Source organism: Penicillium arizonense, assembly GCF_001773325.1.
Source record: "Penicillium arizonense strain CBS 141311 chromosome Unknown PENARI_contig016, whole genome shotgun sequence".
NCBI lineage: Eukaryota > Fungi > Ascomycota > Eurotiomycetes > Eurotiales > Aspergillaceae > Penicillium > Penicillium arizonense.
The window spans coordinates 509,021-522,778 of NW_019173293.1; the positions used below are offsets into that span (position 1 = coordinate 509,021).

Genomic DNA, 13,758 nt, shown 5'->3' on the forward strand with positions numbered 1-13,758 from the left:
CAGCGTTTGCCTGTTTTGATTTCTGTATCTTCGACTTCAACGTTCTCATAATCAGCAAAATGTTGCCGAAACAGCCACAGGCGTCGCTTTTCCAGGTATTTCTTCGACTACGACCTCCGATTGCCCAGAAAGACGAATCAGAGCGTTTCCTTGCAGTTGAGCCCCCAGAGACATCGCAGGATGACGCAGAAATTGTCCCCGCAGTGCCGACGCACATCACTCTCCAACCTCCGAATGATACCCGAAAGCGGGCCGTGGAGAAGTTTGGGTTTACCAAAGTCTTCGAGGAGGCTGCCTCGCAATTAGATGTCTTCCACGACACTGGCATGGAGCCTATCATACGGGGAGTGTTGAAGGAGAACCGAGATGGACTGGTTGCCACACTAGGTGTGACAGGAAGTGGAAAGGTCTGGCATCAAATAAAGGTGTGGCACAACAGCGAAGCTAATAACTGGAGAAATACAGAGCCACACGATTCTAGGATCCAAGACCGAACGAGGAATGACCCAAATGGCGCTCGATGTCATCTTCCGCTCCCTAGAACCCACCGTCAAAACCGATGATGGAAGCATTACCCCCATCATGCTTGCATCGCTGGCTGCTACGGATGTGTCTGAAGCCCAACTGTTCTCGGCCCAGACCTTTTTGGAAGCTGTTTATGGCGAATCCACCGGACGCAGTTCAAGAGCACAAACACCCATGAGCCCATCTCGTGCAAACACGCCATTGACGGTACGAAGCCCTCTTGCCCTAAACTCCCCTCATGGACCGTCAACCCCGCGACCAAACCCACCTAGCTCGTGTCTCCCGAGACCACGGAGTAAACCTGGAAGCCCTCGCAAGGTGGACGCAGCCCTGATAAACCGTCTCCATCACACTGCGCGAGCTGCCCTAGGCCAGGACTCACCCGAGCACACTGGACCCGTTACCTCGGCACTTTACAACCCCCTGCCCTACACCCACTCCAACGTTTTTGAATCGCAATTAGCTAAATCACGACTTTATGTTTTAAAGGAACCTGCTCCCGCCTTGAACTTCCCCCGCCGCAACATTCGTGAACGACAAGGCACGCTTCCTCGACTTCCCGACATGAGTCACCTCTCGGTGGACATGGACTCCAATGCCGACTTCGTCGTTTTGGTATCCATGTATGAAGTGTACAACGATCGAATCTTTGATCTCCTATCCCCTGCAATTGTCCCAGGCCAAGGAACCATGTCCCGCGGCAACAACCAAAAGGATCGACGACGTCCCCTGCTTTTCAAGCCAACCGAAGGCTCACCTGACCGCAAATTAGTCGCAGGGCTGCGAAAGATTGCTTGCGGCACCTACGAAGAAGCATTGGCTATCTTGGATGTTGGTTTGACGGAACGAAAGGTTACCGGCACCGGAATGAATAGTGTTAGCTCTCGGAGTCATGGTTTCTTCTCCCTGGAAGTCAAGAAGCGTACCTTCTCTAAGCGTACTGGTGAGGCCAACTGGGTAGGAAACGCTCTTACCGTTGTTGATTTGGCTGGTGAGTATATTTGGTCTGCATATCCTGGTTTTTACTGACACATCTAGGCTCTGAGCGCGCCAGAACGGCCAAGACAGCGGGTGCCACACTCGCTGAAGCTGGCAAGATTAACGAGAGTTTGATGTATCTCGGCCAGTGCTTACAGATGCAAAGCAACATCCAAGATGGCATGAAAGTATGTCTTAGGACTTTGGTTAATACCATCTGGGCCATGACTGATTCATTTTAGACCGCGCTCGTTCCTTACCGCCAGTGCAAGTTGACCGAACTCCTGTTCTCAAACTCTTTCCCTTCGCCCCATCAAATGTCTCGGGGACAATATCCCCAAAAGGCTATTATGATTGTCACTGCTGACCCTCTGGGTGATTTCAATGCCACTTCTCAAATATTGCGCTACTCCGCACTGGCTCGTGAGGTTACCGTGCCGAGAGCGCCCTCAATCACTGAGTCTATTATTTCTGCATCTGGGAGCCACCGCTCAGTTAGTGGCCGTGCTTCTGTGCGTGATGGGGCAGCAGAGGAGCTCGAAAGAGCAGCTGGTGAGATCACACGTCTTACCCGTGATTGCCACGGCCTTGCTGTCAAACTAGCTGAAGAGGAAATTGCACGGTCCGAGATTGAAGCAAGACTAAGGGCGACTGAAGAAAGATGTCTCATGATTGAGCAAGACGTACGCGAAGAATGCTGGGCAGAGATGGATGAAAAGATGGAAGAGGAGAGGCGCCGTTGGCAAAATGCTTGGGATGAGCAGGTTGGTACTCAAGAAATATTTGGTATATGTCATACGCTAATACTTCTCAGCTCGGCCGCAATGATGAGCATATCGACAAGAAGGTCGAGCTGGTTTCCCGTGGATTCCAGAGTAAGTTGTCTCATGTGAATTTTGGGCTTGAATCATCAGACTAACTTCCACCTACAGTATTTGAAGACCCAAACTCAAATGCACGGATGGAAGAGCTTGAGCAAGAAAATGACGATCTCCGTCGCAGACTCGCCGCTATCGAGCGTGAGATGCACTCCCAATCTCCGACCAGAAAGCCCAGGGCCAAGAACGCTACTCCCGCTCGTGCTAATCTCTTGAGCCGCGAAAGCGACATCGAGAATGCATTGCAACGCATGGATCAGTTGAAACTTGCTGATACCATGTTTGCTCCTCCGTCCCCTGGAGCATCCCCTATCAAGAAACACAGGAAAATGGGCACACGCAAATGGGATCTCGCCCCCGAGGAGGACATCTAAATTTTCCCGATTTGTTGACACGACTGTTACGATTTATCCTTCTTCTCACCCAGTTCAAGATACAGAATTTAACTACCGGATGTTTGGATTGGTTGGCTATGGGCAATGATATCCCTCGGACTAGGCGTTTTGGGAGCCATTGTTTGTTGGAATATTGAATGATACTTCGTTTTGCAAGTAAGAATACCAATCTTTTGGATAACGTTGTTGTGAATATTGTACATGCCAGCTCGTAAGGCAACAATCCTGATGTCCTATCTCTCAACGCCAGCATCCAGCTGTAATATAGCCGGAGATAATTAACCGCAGCGCCATGAATATCCGAAGAAAGTAAAAAGCAAAACACAATTGAAATATAGCCCCGAGTCCATCAGGATTCAGAAGGTGTAATATCCATTGCGTCAGGGTCGCCCTTAGACGCAACATCCTTGCCAGCGAAAGGCTCAGTCTCCGTCTCATTAGCAGACTGCTCAGCAGTGAGATTGCCCTTCGTCTCTTCATCCTGCATTTCCTCATCTTCATCACCGTCACCCTCCCCTTCCGTAGCAGCAGGATCACCATCACCGCCACCATCCCCTTCGCCACCCTCATTCTCATCATCTTCCCCATCACCCTCATCAGCCCCCTCATCCCCACTACCACCTTCCTCCGCGTCAGTAACAGCAGGGAAAAGCGTCGAATTCCCCTCATCGATCATCGTCCCATCTTCGTCTTCACCAACATCACTCTCGTCAGCACTGTCATGCTCCCCATTCGGATCCTTCTGCCCAGCAGCTCCATCTCCATTCGCGGGAAGCGGTTTGCCCGGGACGCGGATAGCAGGAGTCGAGGCCGCGCCTGGCATCGACGCACCATGCGGCGTAGAAGGCGGGTCCGTCTCTCCCGGAGCGGTGAATTTGCTCGCGGGAGCACGGGGAGCAAGCTTCGTGTTAACAATTGTATCGGCCCGTTTCTGGATGTCGCGGCGGGCAATACCCTTAGTACGGCCGCGCGGCGCGGGGGTATCAGAAGCGGGGAGGGGGGTAGGTGGCGCTGAAGTCTCGGCGGAAGCTTCGCCTGCCATGAGGAGGTGGTCGACTTTCATTTTCTCTTTGTTCTCGTCGTTGACTTGCTCGATTAGTTGGGGCATGTTGACTTCGTAGACTCGGGCGTAGAGGTCTGCGATCAGATCCTCGAACATGGTGATTTTCATCAGGTTGTTGTTCAGCTTCTTAAGTTCCAGGGCATCACGGAGTAATTCTAGGAGGGGTTGGCTGTCTGTGGACAGTTGGGTTAAGCTTTCCAGGCGAGCTGTTTTGGTGGAAAATTCTTCCCAGCCGATTGGTTTGAATACGCCTTCTTCATGTCCTTCGTTGATCATTGCTGCGCGGCGGATGAGCTAGAATTGGTTAGTATTGGAGGGGCCATATTATGGGTTGGTCCTGTCTCACCTTTGCATAGTTCAGGCAAATATCCTCCCACAGCTTGGTATGATTGAGGAAATCGCCCTGCTTCTTTCTCACGCGACGCAACAGTTGATCCAAGCTTGCGCGATCATCTAATTGATCAAGCAAGCCGACGAAAAAGTACACATATCGTGTGGTGTAGACGAAATGTCTACCCGGACGTTCGAATTCAGGTCGCCAGACTTGGATGGTGAGTGTCTTGGTGAAAATCTGGGACAATTCCTGCTTGGCAGCAATCGCAGCAACTGGGTTTGGTTGACCATCGTAAACCAAATGGGCAGCCTAGGGATTGTCAATTGTGTGAACCGCTGAGAACAGCCAGCGAAATGGAGGTATACCTTCACGCCCATTCGATGATGCCAGTTGGACTTATCGGCACTCTTGAACTTTCGAAGAACTTCCATCATGTATGATTTCCATGCATCCATATTCTCGGGAACATCAACCTTTCTGGCCCAGGGGGTTGCGAGTAGGGCTTTGCCTCCTTCGGCAGGCTGATGCAATTGTCAGTAAACATTACTCAACCCAAAAGGAATGTCACTAACCGTCATCTTTCCGCGAAGGACAAGCTTGTGCACAAAAGAAAACAGTTTGAAGTGCGGCTCGAAGATCGGATCAGAGCGCGAGTCTCTTCGCTGTGGGAGTGCGTTGATGGCATCGAACAGAGCGTCCAGCACCTCTTGCATCTCGACCCGTTTTGAACTCGTCCTAAGAGAGTCGTCGCTGTTGTACATCTTCCAGAGACACTTGGCAAGCGTATAATGGGTCCTGTTCATGTTAGCGTTGTTGAACATTTGCAACATCACAGGCTCTCACTTACATCCATCGTTTCGACTTGTCAACGGCTGCCCGTTTGAGAAGGTTGCTGGCAAAGTTCCACACCGAGTACTCCGACATTTCCTTGAAAGGCTGCCCCTTGTACATCTGTTGACTCTCTTCGCTGCTGAAATGACGAGGGAAACCTTCCACGCTAAAGGCACCCATGGACAACGGTTCACGAGAGGATGAGTACAGACGAATACCAAAGTCGGAGTAGAGATCCGACATCAGGGCTCTCGTCTCTGCCGTTGGCTCTGCGGTCCGGATTGCCGTTGAAACGGCCATTGCATAACAATGGATGGCGTTCCGCTGGAGTGTTGCTAGATCCGCGCGGTTGTTGTTGATTTTGTCCGCTGTCCATGTAATATCTTCATCCAGCTTGGAATCGTATGCCTGAGCGAGTCTGAACCAGGTTTCCCACCTCCCTGATCCATGATCCAAGTCCTGTCTGAAGAAGCTGATGGCATCATCAAGCTCGCTTGTTGAACCAGGGCTGAGACGCTTTTGAGAACGGAACTTGGTCAAAGCGGCATGGCCAAGAAGGAAGAACCATCCTTTAGCAGCAATCTTTGCATTCTCGGTTAGAACCACAGTTGTCGAAAGCTCTGTAATACCTTGAACGGCCCGGAGAAGATTGGATGGGTTGAGTGCGGCTTTAAGATAGGCATTGACAATCCGACGATTGAAAGTCAGCTGCGGTGCTTGCGACGAAGACTTCGCGGCGGGACCAATTGCTTGCTGCATCTTTTCGATCGTCGTCTTCAATTCGGACTTTGACAAGTCCTTCATGTTCATCTTGTTTGCCTGCTGCAAAACAAAGTCGATCATCATGATAGCTGTAGGGCGATCCAGCTTCTCCGGAGGGCACCCGTGATCCATGGTTCCATCGAATGGAGAAAACTTGATGCCGTGCAGATCGTAAAGGATTTGGCACACATCGAATTCATAGTCCCCTTTCGTCTCAAGACCGAAGAGCTCAGCCTTGACAAGTTTCAGGAATTTCTTCTGCGAGTACCTGCACATTGATCGGACGCCCAATGCATTGTGGACGGAACGAAGGAAGTGAATCCGATCTTCGAGTGCGTCGTCGAAAAGCTCTTTGTTCTGAGCGATTGCCTCCATGAAAAGGGTGTACTGTAGAATCCAGCAGCGAACGTATAGCTCTCGCATCCTGTCCTTAAAGTTTTCAAGCGACTTCGTTAATGATGCTCGGAGGTCACGACCAGAAGTTTGCCCGACCCGCACAGAATCTTCATATAGAACAAAGCTGTGCAACAGTCTAGCAAGGCGGGATACTGCAGACATCGATGCTTGAAGATGTTCTTGGTCGAAACATTCGTAGGCCATGTCCGACTCTTCAAGAATAAGTGGTATGGCCTTGGCCACGATGCCATCCAGAGCCTTGAGCCAGCTGAGCAGAGATACCTGACGGTGTCGACTTGTTTCTTCGCTGTGTTTCGTGGCCTCAAGTTCTGTCATCACCACTTCGATGCTTCGCAGATAGCATGAGACGACTTTGGGCGGGTAGTCAATGGCTTGGTATGCCTCCTGGAGCCTGCGCCACAGAAATAGGCGCAATGTAGCATCTCCGCGGTCTAAGAAGGCAGCCATTTCGCTGAGGTGTGATGTTGGATGATTCATGTCGTTCTCCGATGGTGCTTCTGCATACTCAATCGACGAGGGCTCAAGAATGGGCTCAATTGCCTCGATGAGGGACACAGGATCTTCCGAGTCCGAGTTGAAGACCTTGGCAAAGAAGTCCATGCACTTGAGCTTCAGCACCTCTTGGTCTATCACAGCCACAGACAGTTCGGACATGGTGGAGTTGTTGATGAGGCTGGCGTCTGGATTGCCAAGGGTGTGGAGGATTTGCTTCAGGTCTTGGAGACAAAGCAAAATATGCTCCCGTTCTGCCTCCCCGGCAAGGTTGATATGGAATACGGATGCCCACAGATGACGGAGAGTGATGTCTTTTTGGCAATCACCAGACGGCCCGTTGTCGACAAAATGATCCACGGATGATCGAGCTAGCATGCCCCAACGACCCAGCCTGTCGCGTTGTGCGAGTCGTGTCTCCTGTCCTGTCTTGCTGCCTAGAGTTTCAACTGAAGCGAAGATATCCAAATGAAGTTCATAGATGGACTGTACCATCTCAAGCTCGAAAAAGTCGCTGGCCTTATATTCAAAAGGGGCTTCACTGCTTGCGTCAAGCATTCGGCGTTCAAGGTCGGCAATCAGTTCACCAGACCTCTTGTATATGAACTCATCCTCGCGGAGCAAGAGATCCACCACAGTATTCTTCAGTTCCTTCGGCCACAAAAAAAGCCTGTATGCCGACTTCGCAGTCGACCATTCTGGGGTTTCTCGACCAAAGTTTGGCATCAGAAGGCACTTGAGCCACTGAAAAGAGGTGTCATGGGGGTGTCGCAATTCACTGTTGATGGAGTCAGAGAAGTCATAGAGATGCTCCCCAGCGGGAAGATCTTCCGCAACAATTGGTTTCCGGACACCCTTGCGTGAGTGTTCAAGGAATACAGCCAAGCCCGATTTGCTCGTACCGTGTATATCCTTCTTCAAGGGTGAATGTTCATCCTTCTGTTGCATCAAACGAGACTTTTCGTCGTCCCATGTCTTGATGAGACCCCGGAAATCCTGGAACAACCGTGTTTCAAGGTCTTCGGGTGTATCAGTTGATTCACTTGTCGAGCACTTTGCTCTTATGCTTGCAATGCTCCCCAGTGCTTCGATTCCGACTTTCGAAAACAGAGAATCAAGCGTGCTGAACATCCAATCATCGGCATTGACGAAAATCTCGAGGCGGTTTTCGTAGTACTTTTCCTGGTCGAAGGCGATTTCCTCAGGAACTACCAGAGCGTCGGCATTTGATTCTCGGGCACGTGTCCGTCTGCTCTTCATTCGACCTCCCTCTGGCTCCTCGTTGGCAGCTGATGCAGACGATCTTTTGCGAGCAGCCGCTGCAGAGCTCGGGTCAAGCTCCTCGGGATTTGTCTCATCATTTTCAGCCTGTTGATCAGGAGGTTGTGCTGATTGGCGTTCTAATGAGTCCATCAATTGCTTCTCTGCGCTCTGGTCGATAGTTGAGTGTTCCTCGACTGGTTCTGTGGGCTCCTTGGTCTTCTCGGGTTCAGGTTCGGGTTCTTCGATTCTCGTCTCATGCTCAGTTGTTTGAAGCATTTCTCCGCTGCTCTCGTCATTTCCGGCTCTTTTCTCATGCTCATTGTCTTCACTCTTCATCTCCACGTCCTCTGGCTTTGTGGTTGGCGTGCCAGGAGCCTGAGAGCCTCGTGTTGGTAAAACAATGCCAATTGACCGACTCGGAACTGCGGAAAGTGACGCCTCATCGTCGTCTTCGAGGGCTTGGAGAAGTGCCTTTCCAACCGACTCCCAAGTTGGTGCTGCGGGTGTAATATACCTGATGGAAGTATGTATTGCGAGGGGTCCTTTGGATGAATCGATGTTCTGTAAATCGGCGGGAATCGTAGGTAAACTTGGGTAAGGATCCTCGTGCCGTCTTAAATACTTCAACAGAGCTTTCTTGGGTCTTTTGACGGGAATCTGCGAAGCAGACAACTTGTCGAAAAGGGCCTCTAGTGTGCTTCGAAGGCGTTGCTCTGCAAATATTTCCTCCAGGCCGAGCTGCTCTGGCCGCAATTCCAGGCGATTGTCATCATCTGCTAGTACGCTCTCCAAGCAGTACCGCGACAAGCGATGGCTCTGCAAGGCACCGCTGAGTCTCGCGCTTTGCCTCCAGAGATTCAGATCAGAGTCATCTCGCTCCAAGGCATCTCCGAAGGATTGCAGCGCTTTCCTTGACGCCTCCACCAACTTCTTTTGTGCTTCTTTCTCGGATTCGGGCGTCTTCGGTGCTGTTCGTATGGATTCTTGTACCGCATCGAGAACGTATTTGCCGTGGTTTTTGTAGGAGAGGTAAAGGGTCTGGAATAGACTGGAGGTAGAGTCGTTGACATTGAACTCGCCGATCGGTTCTGTGGCTTCATCAGAGGTCTCTTGGGTCTGCGCATCCTCGAATGCGCCCCTTTTGAAATCGGAGACGGACTCTGGGTATTTAAAGATCTCGGAATTGAGAAGAGCTTCGTATGCCTCGGCTGCCTGGGAATAGAACTCTGGGCCTTGCGCGTGTAGTTTCAAAGCATTGTGGTATAGCTTCAGAGCTTCCTCGATCTGGAGCTCCTTGGTATCGTCAACCTCCTCTTCGACAGCCTCATCGGGCTCAACATTCAATGCGACCCAGCTCGACATGATGCGAGCTCGGGGTCATTCGATCTTATATACCAGATAGTCGAAAGAAGGGCGACATCCCAGGAAACCCTTAAATGCGGGATTGGTTATCAGACACGTTATCACGCGTTGACCACATCGGGGAAGGTGTGTGTGGCCTGAGTGCCTGAATGCCTGCATGCCTTATGGCCTGACACCTTCCTTTGGGGTAATAGTACAATTGTAGTCCAGGATCACTTTCACCCCTCAGTGCACCCCCTGGATTTTTTTCACTTTGCTCAGCCTATTTTATTCCAGATACCCTCATTACTTTCACCGCGCTTGTGCAGGCGCCATGGTCGCGCCCGCTGTCCCTGAGTATGTTGCTCCTGTCTCCGTTTACGTGTTCCCCGGGCTGCGCACGCATGCCAATTGTCCCAAATGGGCGACAGCTGCAGCTGCGCAAATTGAAGGAATCGTGACTGACCTTGTGAACACTACTTAGAATCCACGAGGAGGAGGATATCTTTGTTGCCGTTGATGCGCGAACAGAATCTCTGCAGAGCTTGCGGGAATTAGGCCCCCCAGACTTGGTATATTTGGTCAAGCAACCCAAGGCCAATTCCAATTCAACTCGCCAGGTACACTTATGCCTTTGATATGATACGATCCATGCAAATAATTGACTCATTTCCATCTATAACAGACCGGCGTTTATCATCATGTCACCGGAATCGATGCTTCCTCGTCCGCAAGCTTAGCCGCCTACGTGAACACCCTCACATTCTCTCCCCTCGATAAGACACACAAAGTGGTATCAGGAATCTACTGGTCAGTCTCACAATCGCTACAGCGGTCAATATATGCTGATATCTATATAGCTGCTACAATGCCTTCTCCCACCTCGACATGCGTGTTGAAGTCAAGATCCCCGGAAGCTTAGAGAGCTACTGCATCGACGAGCGGGGTGACAAGCGAGTTGCAACTGAAGCCCTCTGGCTTGAAACGTTCCTTTGCGCTGTGCTAAGAGCCTACCTTTACGCCGATGACGGAAGTGGAGATGCTGTCAAGAAGATTGTCGGAGTCCGACGATTCAACCCAGTGACAAATACAGAGATGGAACATAAGTTCTTGGATGCCGCCGAGAAACTTTTCTTCCTAGGTACACACCACTCTATAGCCCGTTCGTTGTACCCGTTACTGACAATGCGCAGGACGCCAGCTGAGCTCCGATCCCGAGACACAAGTCCCCAACACCGTGAGCAACCACCTTACATCAGGCGTCCTCAAGTACATCCACACCACTGGTCGATACACATCCGGAATCAACCTCTTCGAAAAGCTCCGCACAAAGGATGTGGAGGTCTCGTCTCTGCTCGCTCGTGTACAGATTATGGCAGACGAGGAAGTACAAGCGGTGCGACTAATGTACGATGCCCTACAAGATGTGCCAATGGATTATGCTTTGCTAGACTGCCAGGCAAACTTCTGCCAGAGCAAGGGCGAAGGCGATATGGCGCTTGAATGTGCCAAGCGGGCCGTGACCGCTGCCCCGAGCGAATTCAGCACATGGGCTCGTCTGGCGGAAGTATATGTCGGTATGGAACAGTGGGACCTAGCGCTGCTGACTCTCAACTCCTGTCCGATGTTCACATATCAGGACAAGGACACACCTCGCATGCCCCAACCATCACGTATCATGCTTCCGATTCTCGCCGAAAGCATCCTCGATGAAATCGACGAGGGCCAGCCCAAGCAGGGTGACCCCCATGACTTTGTTCACCCTTCTCTTCGGAAGATCCATGCTGCTGGTTACCAGGGTACCTTTTTGAAGGCGTACAACCTTCTAACAAAGATTGCCGCTGCAATCGGTTGGGACCAACTCCTGAAGGTCCGCAGCGAGGTGTTCGTGATGGAAGAGGAATACCGTGTTGAGCGGCAACATGTCCCCAAACCTGCTCAGTCACTAGAGGCCGAGATCAATGGAGATAGTGCTGAGCAGGAGGACGACACTGGTTCAGTGAAGGGACCTAGCCCGGTCCAATCCACAGAAGAAACCCCCAATGGAGACGGGGATGTAAACCACAACCAGAGCCCTCTCGAAAGACCTGAGCAGACGGTGGCTTCAGAGGTCGTCAAATCTGGCAACGAGGATGTAAGTGCACACAACATGGACGTATTGATTACATACTGACTATTCATCTCGCAGCCCGACCCAGCACACGCCGCATACACACAATTCCGCAACAAACGTCTATGTGAAAGATGGCTCGATAACCTCTTCATGGTCCTCTATGAGGACCTCCGCATCTACACCATCTGGAGAACCGAGATGGCCCAGTTCCGCCAACAAGCGATGGAATACAAGAAGTCCGCGACCGAGTGGGAGATTCTTGGTGAACTCGCAGAGCGACTGCACCACTTTGACGAGAGTATCGAGGCTTATCAGAGCTGTCTGGCCACCCGCTTCTCACCAAAGGCCATGCGCGGGGTGTTGAAGCTCTACGAGCAGCGAAATGACACGCGAGGCATGCTCGGCGCACTCATCCGTCTCATCGCCTGGCAATATCGCTGGTATTCTGAGGTATGTTTCTCTCCTCTGCAAATAACCTTGGTTATCCATAGCTAAGCATTTCCAGTTCTCGCCCGAGCTCTTATTCCTCGTCCGCAAGCTCATCGAGGATGAAGGTGCTGTCAAGGTCCGCAGCATCGTGCAAGCCACTAACCTCCCCCAACCCGTCCTCGACCTCACACACCAGTACTGCCAGCTCTGCGCGACGTTCCGCAGCAGCGGCAGCGATACCTAAGTTACGCGCGATCGAACAAAATAAGGACGAGAGATCGCTTAGCTTTTACGAGGCCATAGTGTTAATTTCTTCCTGGATGTCGATGTCAAGATAGAAAGCGGGCGCAGGCAGGGTTAATGACCATCCTTGATTGATGACACCTTTTTTTCTCCATTCCTCTTGTCAAATCGATTGTTACTAGGTAGTTTTTCTTAGAGTATATATTTCCTATCAATTTTTTGATCGGTTACTCGAAAGTGCATCATAGCGGGTCCATCATTAGAATTCACACATTACTATTGCCCTCTGGGTTATGTACAGGTACCTCTAGGTCCAACGCGAGTTCAACAATCTAAGAACTGCCTCAGTGGAGAGCATGGAGACAAATGATAATCAACCAGTCACATAGACTATACCAACGCTTGATATGCGCCATGCCCCAGTCCGTAGGAAAAACAGACGGGATTGGTCACTAGCAAGAACTAGTCGAGCTCTGTCTATAACACCATCTACAATAAGATCCACAGAAGCCCTAACCTTGATCCAGCGATGATACATGTAGATAAACCATATCTTAAAGCAATCCAATACATTCCTATTATAACTCATACATCCAAATCAAGGGAGCCATTTTACAATAACAACAACAACAACAACACAGTGAATTACCACTAAACCCACCCCTACTCATCGTTCTCAACCGCCTCAGTCTCAGGAAGATCTGATTCCTTGGGAACATCACCACCCTTAGCCTTGGCAGCCGCAGCCGCAGGACCACTCTTCTCAGCTGTCACATCGACTGGTTCTTCCTCTCCTTCCTCGGCAGCAGGTTCCTCGTCTTCACCTTCGCCGCCGTCACCGTTCCGTGCGACTTCGACGCCTTCATCATCGTCAACGACTGCAGGTGCGGTTTTTCGCTTCTTTGGTGCTGGGCCTGGTGTTGATGGGTATATTGTTAGCGCGTTGCGAGGAATGGATATACGATATTAGATGATATGATAGGACTAGGATTTGGGGTCGGGTTTGAAGAATTGAACGTGGAAGTCATACCTGGGGCTTTGGTGGCTTCCTCTTCTTCCTCTTCTTCTTCATCGTCTGAGGCTGAGGCAGATTCTTCCGCTTCTTCGTCGTCGTCGCTTCCTTCCTCTAGTTCGGGTTCGGAGTCTTCATACCTGTGTTCGGGTGCCGGGTTAGTATTGCGTGAATTGGATTCAAGGGTTGCGCGTGATAAATAGAGTAGGTTGTTAGGGTGTCGCGATTGGCGCGTGACTTGTAGTTGCATTGAATTGCGGTAAAAGGATGCGCGCGGTGTTGGCGCAAAGGTCGAGGAGAAGAATTGGACCCGTAATTGGGAGTGGAAGGAGAATGGAACTAGAACTTGGAGACTCACTCTTCTTCCTCTTCGCTTTCATCACTAGGAAGGGCTTGGAGCTCCTCCTCGGGTTCACGACCTCTCTTGCGGGTGGATGTCATGGTGAGGAATTAAGGAGGTGGAAGTATAGAGGGAGAATTATAGTACGAGAAGGCAGGCCCTGGGGGGAAGGAATATATAGGAGAAAGGAGAGAGAAAGAGCGTAGCTCCAAGCTGAGGGAAGGGGGTCGAACCAAGGGAGAGGGGGCATAAGCGGAGGTGACGGTGACGACATGGGTTAGGGTTAGTTGACAGCTTACAGTGGAGTTCGGTGCGTGGCAGATGGGTGCGTGTCGCCAGTGG

At 51.0% G+C, this 13,758-nt stretch overlaps 4 protein-coding genes across 4 annotated transcripts; 2 read left to right on the forward strand and 2 right to left on the reverse strand.

Annotated features, from left to right (window-relative positions):
* Nucleotides 1-59: 59 nt before the first annotated feature.
* PENARI_c016G08493 (uncharacterized protein) lies at nt 60-2,755 on the forward strand (the record flags this gene model as incomplete). Its single annotated transcript, XM_022634128.1, has 6 exons — nt 60-407; nt 466-1,516; nt 1,564-1,691; nt 1,746-2,267; nt 2,318-2,378; nt 2,436-2,755. 6 exons carry the CDS (start codon nt 60-62, stop codon nt 2,753-2,755), a joined length of 2,430 nt encoding a protein of 809 aa, XP_022486004.1.
* Nucleotides 2,756-3,125: 370 nt separating this feature from the next.
* Nucleotides 3,126-9,300, reverse strand: hir3 (putative transcriptional corepressor of histone genes (Hir3); the record flags this gene model as incomplete). Its single annotated transcript, XM_022634094.1, has 5 exons — nt 3,126-4,133; nt 4,186-4,482; nt 4,539-4,694; nt 4,746-4,968; nt 5,021-9,300. The coding sequence occupies 5 exons, from the start codon at nt 9,298-9,300 to the stop codon at nt 3,126-3,128; spliced, it is 5,964 nt and encodes a 1,987-aa protein (XP_022486141.1).
* Nucleotides 9,301-9,613: 313 nt separating this feature from the next.
* PENARI_c016G10996 (ChAPs family protein) lies at nt 9,614-12,065 on the forward strand (the record flags this gene model as incomplete). Its single annotated transcript, XM_022634177.1, has 7 exons — nt 9,614-9,636; nt 9,764-9,899; nt 9,965-10,089; nt 10,140-10,420; nt 10,473-11,413; nt 11,468-11,842; nt 11,898-12,065. The coding sequence occupies 7 exons, from the start codon at nt 9,614-9,616 to the stop codon at nt 12,063-12,065; spliced, it is 2,049 nt and encodes a 682-aa protein (XP_022486022.1).
* Nucleotides 12,066-12,727: 662 nt separating this feature from the next.
* On the reverse strand, nt 12,728-13,517 carry PENARI_c016G12134 (uncharacterized protein; the record flags this gene model as incomplete). Its single annotated transcript, XM_022634206.1, has 3 exons — nt 12,728-12,978; nt 13,095-13,216; nt 13,435-13,517. The coding sequence occupies 3 exons, from the start codon at nt 13,515-13,517 to the stop codon at nt 12,728-12,730; spliced, it is 456 nt and encodes a 151-aa protein (XP_022486102.1).
* Nucleotides 13,518-13,758: the final 241 nt, after the last annotated feature.